Source organism: Capsicum annuum, unplaced genomic scaffold (genome assembly GCF_002878395.1).
Source record: "Capsicum annuum cultivar UCD-10X-F1 unplaced genomic scaffold, UCD10Xv1.1 ctg1706, whole genome shotgun sequence".
Lineage (NCBI taxonomy): Eukaryota > Viridiplantae > Streptophyta > Magnoliopsida > Solanales > Solanaceae > Capsicum > Capsicum annuum.
This window is the reverse complement of record NW_025822696.1, coordinates 64,481-71,037: the sequence shown is the minus strand read 5'-3', so window position 1 is coordinate 71,037 and position 6,557 is coordinate 64,481. Positions and strand designations below refer to the sequence as shown.

Below are 6,557 nucleotides of genomic sequence, written 5' to 3'. Positions count from 1 at the left end.
TGGTTAGTGGTGGTGGGTGGTGGTTGAGAATGATGGTGGTGGCTGAGGTGGTATAATTATGAATAGAGTGACGGTGAATATTATTCAACACCAGAATAGCTCTCCAGACTTATTAAGACTTGATTCTAGATCTAAATGATTAAGACCTATTCAAACTATTAAGAGCCAAAATCTTTATGAAAAATAAATGCACTTAATGGTTTGAAGTCTGAATCATTCAGATATAGACATCCATTAAGTGCAAAACAAATGAAGTGTTAATGTGCTTAAAGTTCAATGTAATATTCAGATGTATCTTTGGACCAAACTTGTCTACTATCTAGCTATTTTAATCCATGTCTCATTGGGCTTTATCTTTTCTCGCAACATTAAACAGGGGAGAAATGCACAAAGAGCCATTTTTGGCATCTTTTTAAGCTTTAATTTGGATTCGTAAATTATTTAAAGCTTAGTCAGCATTTTAAACGATGATAGTGTCCGCTTATTTGATACAAATAGTAAATGAGGAACGTTTTTCTCTTTCGGACATTCACATTTTTTCCCTTCTTGTAGGGAAATTTTTCCTTTCCATACCAAAACGAACAAAGTACTTGACGACTTGAAGAATAAAGAAAAAAAAAAAGTCCTCCTTCAGAAAAGGGTCAAACGGAAAGATATGTTTTTTCTTATTTTGCACTACTAGTTTTTTTCCCTTATTATTAGGCAGTTGCCCCTTTTTGTAACATAACAAAGTAACAACTAATGAATAATAATTGAAAAGGGAAAAAAAAATCCTCTAGAAAAATGGCCAAACACCAAAAGATGATAAAGTGCTTACGCAAATTATTCATCAATTGCCTCCCTTTTCATAAGTTCAAGTAAGAAATCATTCCACACATCAATTGGGCCTGGCAAACACCAATGGACACAGTCATTTGACAATGTAACGTTCGGCTTAGGCCAATGTCCATATTTACTAGGATGACCATCTGGTCTCAATAACATTGATTGTGTTGCATCAAATAGCCTAAATTTATTTTTCCCTTCCTTTTGAGCAATCGTTAGTTCTTGCAATTGAATCTTGTAAAATTCTAAGTTATAATCATCCAACACATTCTCATTCCTCTTAAATGGTATCGTCCTAACACAATCTCCTCCTTTATCCCAAACCCCATCTTCAAAATGAGATGGTGCGAATGTCCTCAAAAAAGTAATTCCCTTGTAGTTTTCCAAACTATTAATGATCCGGAAAGCCGTTTGAAATGCCTTCTGGTAGCTGAAAAAAGATGTTAATTGGCTAACATTGGGTTGTGAACAGAAAAGGCAGCCAACGAGGGTGTGGTTCAAGTAAAACATACTTGGACGGAAGAACCAGTGGCCAGCTGAGATGATCACATAATCGAAATCTTGGATTTTGGTGGTCCAAGATTCATCAGGTTCATCAAGATATAAATTAAACGGTTGATATGTATTATTGGGTTCGGTTTTATTTGCTTTTACCAAATAGGGTGCCCAAAATATGGACATGTTAAAGTTGTAATCTCTGTATTCCCAATGCTTAGTTTCTTGATCTGTCGTATCTGAAACATCTACAGCATATACTACCTGAAACCAAAATAAAGACAGTCTGTAATGTATATTTTTCGAATTGCTAATATAAGGGTGGAGGAATAACATTCTTAAAAAAGCAATACGTTCTTGCATGAAAATTTTTCAGAGTGGTAATATGATTTGCTAAGTATTTTGAACTTATTTGATTAGGTTATTTTCCTACGTCTATTCTCCTTAGAGAGAAGTATCAATTACCATTAACTTTGATTAGTCCTAAGCACTTCTGAACTTGTTCTTTTAGTATGTCGCGCCATCCTTTTCAGTTGCGTGTAATACATGCGCGGACACGTGGATAAAAATGTTGATGTGGCTGTCTACATGGATAATACCATTCACTTCCCTTATATTTATCCTATATTAAAAAATAACTCATTTCTATCCTTAATTATTTGATTTCTCTCTAAAAAAATTATATTTTTTAATTTTCCTCTATCCCAAAATAGTGAAAGGTATAACTTTCGTCGATCAAGTAAGCTATTATTTAAAAAATTATATTTTTTTGTGTGTTAAAAATATGAAATTATTTTTTTCTGATTAGTGTTTCATAATATGAAATTATTTTTTTCCGGTTAGTGTTTCATAGTAGTTTTCGATTAGGATTTTGAGAAGACTCACATGCACAAATATGTTTCTTATTATAATTAATGGATTAGAAATCGTAATTTAAGTTAGGGGTGTATAATAAAAATATTATTGATTTATCGTTATTGGGTTAACGATTTTTTAATGATTTTGTAAAAAAATTATTGGGTTATTGATTCAATTTTGATTTTTTTATTAAGTTATTGGGTAAACCGATAACCCAATAAGATTATATTAAATTATTATTTTATATATATATATATATATATATATATATATATATATAGGATTTTTGTTGCAACTAAGATTCGGTTTCTTTTTATGTTAGTTATTACTTTTTCTATTTTATGAGTATTTTATTATCGGTTAAATCAAAAATTAAATCGTTAGGGGTTAAAAATCGATATCTAATATAACTACATTTATTATATGTATGTGTCTTAGTTTCTTTAGTATTTGTTTTGTTAATATTGTTTAAAATATCTGCTTCGATATTTAGTACACTTTTTTAGTTACCATAACTCATATGATATATATAATTAAGATTACAAAAATGAAGGAGTTTCATAGGAATGGAAACTGGAGTTTTACATTGAATTAATAAACGGATGATTTTTTTTTTTAGATTAATAAAAAGAATCTTTACAAAATTAATAAACGGATGAAATTTTTATTTCAGAAACTAATTAATAAATTGGAGTTTTACAAAATTAATAAACGAATTAACTTTTTTTTTTTTAGATTGGAAGTAATGGAGGAAGAGGGATAATAAATAGGGAGAGGTATAATTGAATTTTTTGAAAAAATTAAAGGAAAATGGATTTTTTTTTTTGTTTTTTTTAAACATTAAAAATGCTGATTTGACATTAAAAATACCTCCATCATGCGTGTGATGGAGGTTGAACTCAAACATTTTGCCACATCAGCGAAAAAGGGTCACGCGACATACTAAAAGAACAAGTTCAGGGGTACTTAGGACTAGTCAAAATTTAGGTGTACCATGAATAAAATGTGACAAGTTCAACAGGTAATCGATACTTCTCTCTTATAAATAATGTGAATATATAAGGCTAATTTCACAATATATGAGACCTAGAACATGTAGTTACGTTACATTTGGTTTAACCTTTAGAGAGACCTAAATGAAATATTACCACTAATATAAATTGAATATGATTTTGGAATACAATATACACAAATAAAAAGGACCACTATATATATTGTACATCACAAATATAGTTGTCAGTCCATATCAAAATCAAATACCTTGCGGTGGGCAACTAGTTGATTTGGACTCTTAGGGTACTCTTACCACAATTTCTGGGTCATGTGATCAACATAAATTCATCATTTTTTAAAGAAAAGGGAGGGGGAGGGGATGGGGAGAAGAGACTCGTGTATTTTTTGTGTTCCATAAATTTTTATGTCATTGGTTTGATAATATTACATTTCGACCATAACATTGTTTTGTTTACTCAATGTTGTATCCTCATTCTAGATTGTTTACGCATCATTAGATGTTCAATCCATGCATGGGATGTTAAGAGTTTCCTGATTCAAGATATGAATTGGTGTCTCCTTAATTATATGTAATATAAATTGAATCAAGTGCAAGGTGCACTTTCTAGTAAAATGTGACCAACTAAATGTGTATTTCCGACTTCAAGGACTTATTTGTGGGTGATTTGTGGGTGGGAGTAGAATCATATCTATAGAAATTTTCAATTTAAATAATTTTACTTTGAATTCTTAATTAGGTTGACGATATTTTGCAGGTTAGATTCAATCTTCAAGCCGCAGGAAAGGCAAGAATTTGACAATTAATTATATGGCAGCCTAATTAAGCAATTACTCTCTCCGTTTCAAAAGGAATAATCTATTCAGACTAGGCACAGAGTTTTAAAAAAATTAAAAAAACTTTTGAATTTTGTGGTCCTAAATTAAAATTATGCCAAACGTATCAAAAAACTCTTTAATCTTGTGATCTTAAACATGTCAAGTGGAAAGTTGAAAATATAGTATTGCCAAAAAAGGAAAGAGATCATTCTTTTCTAAAGAGATATTCTTTTCTATAAAGTGAGGAAATTGAAATTATGTCCAAAGTTTTGAAGTCAGCAAAGAACAGTAATTAAGAGATATATACACCAAAAACACGTTTAATTGACAGTTTAATCGTCAAAGGTCAGACAATATATGGAAAAGTGCTTAAATTTAGAAACAAGTTGCATGTTTGAAATAATAAAAGTCACTAATAAAAGTAGATTTAAAATTTCTAATCTTAAATACTCTTCCGCACGATTTATAGCATCTTAAGCCTAGCTAGGATACGTGATCTAAATAATTTGTGAACTGAATTTATCAGTACATCATAAACTTTTTTGTACTCCTTATGTCCTAAATTATGTGACTCATTAATTTCGTTTTTAATCTATCTAAAAAAGAATGTCATATTTCTATATTTAAAAATAATTTGAATTTAAAATTCATATTAATCACACTTAATGAGATGATTTATATTTACACGAATATATAAGACTTGTTTTAGACTACATAAGTTTCATAATAATTCTTTTATATCTTAAATTGCATGTTAATTGAAATATAAGGAATATATATTTAAGGAATTGAACAAGTCATATAAACTCCAACATATATTTCTTAGGCAAAGAGATTCAATTAACCTTTTCTCACCTTTAACTCCACCATTGATTAAAGGTCAAGTGAGAAGTTAACATTAAAAATATTACAAACACAAAAAGTAGTTGTACCAGACTAAATAGAGGGAAATAGTAAATTAACCAACCGGCCTCACCCCACCAAACTCCAACAAAAAACAGGAAGACAAAACAAACAAGAATACTCCACGATATAAGGGTTAATGTTACTACTACCTCCATTTCATTTTACTTTTTACTTGTACTGTATTAAAAATAATTATTTCAATATACTTGTCAAAATTTATGAAATCAAGAACAATTTTATTATATTTTTTTTTCTGCCTTTAATATTAAATATTTTCATAAAATCATAGTATTCAAATTTAAAGTTTCCGAGCATCATTTATAAGGTTAGGTTAGTAAAATATATCTTAGAGAAATTTTTTTTAGGTGTGTATCAAATCAACATGAATCAAATATGGAGCGGAGAGAGTAAATGACAAAAAAAGGATATTGGAGATGAGAACTTACTTTAGACAATAAGCATATCAATGATTGCATATGATTTCTTGCAACTGAATCTCCAACAAAGGCTAGTGATTTCCCCCTAACAAGTTGAAGAAATTGATGTGCATCAAATAGTGGTAACTCACAGGCATCCGGTTTCCATTTCCACTTCAAGAAATCTCTATCAGGCCTTCCATATTTCATGCAATTTTGATGTTCTTGAATTGTAAAACATGTCATGTTTGTATAATATGGTCCGTCTGGATTTGGTACCCATTCCCCCAAAAATAAATCGCATTTTTCATCAGTATGATTAATAAATCTTGCTTGAGGCGCGGCCACTAAGGTATCACTTCTGGTCACGTTAATTTGTGGTGATGATGATGGTGTTGTGATAATTTTTTCATTTTTTTCTTCTGTACTACTACTATAACTACTGTTGGATTGGAAAGAAGATGAAGAAAGAACTTGTGAGAGTTTTTTAGGGTGCAAAGAAGGATAGTATAAAGGGATAAGAGTGAATAAGATAGCAAGGGCAACAAAGGGGACAATTTTTGTAGCATTTTTCTTTCGTGTTTTTAGTTTCCCTAACGAAAGTTCAAGATTATCTTGAAAATCCATGGAGAAAGAAAGAGAAACGAAGGAAAAAAAAGAAGAAAAAGAAATGTGACTTGCGAGTGAAGAAGCAATGAGAAAAAAAAAATAGGAACTTTTAAAGTTGCTAATGTTATGTTTTGCTAATCTATATCTATATCTATAATCTATATTTATAATATATTAAATTTATATCTATATCTATAATCTATATCTATAATATATTAAAAGTGTGAAAACCCGTAGAAAAATGATTTGAACTTTTTGCCCTTCATTAAAAGACTGTCCTTTAGGCAAAACTGTCTTTTCACTATTTTTTAATTTATTATTTAATTATTTTTATTATATTAACTAGACTCCTAAAATATATGGGACTCCTAAACTATATGGAAATAAAATTAATTAATATTTTCCTTTGAAGAATTTAAAAAATACTCCTAAAATAGAATCTTATTAAGGAAATACTTGATAAATATTGAGATACACGTTGAACTGTTTATGATAAAATCTTTAAAGGAATTAAATTAACGTGGAAAGGAAAAAAATATTTAAGAATTAAAATTTTATATTTTTTAAGAAAAGTACGCATGGTAACAAAAAATCCCTACCACTTTTTAAGATAAGAAT

At 29.4% G+C, this 6,557-nt stretch overlaps 1 protein-coding gene across 1 annotated transcript; it reads right to left on the bottom strand.

Moving 5' to 3' along the window:
• Positions 1-570: 570 nt before the first annotated feature.
• LOC124885360 (protein trichome birefringence-like 19) lies at positions 571-6,056 on the bottom strand. Its single transcript, XM_047402217.1, has 2 exons — positions 5,361-6,056; positions 571-1,584 (listed from the first exon to the last, which is right to left on the bottom strand). The coding sequence occupies exons 1-2, from the start codon at positions 5,955-5,957 to the stop codon at positions 823-825; spliced, it is 1,359 nt and encodes a 452-aa protein (XP_047258173.1). The 5' UTR covers positions 5,958-6,056; the 3' UTR covers positions 571-822.
• Positions 6,057-6,557: the final 501 nt, after the last annotated feature.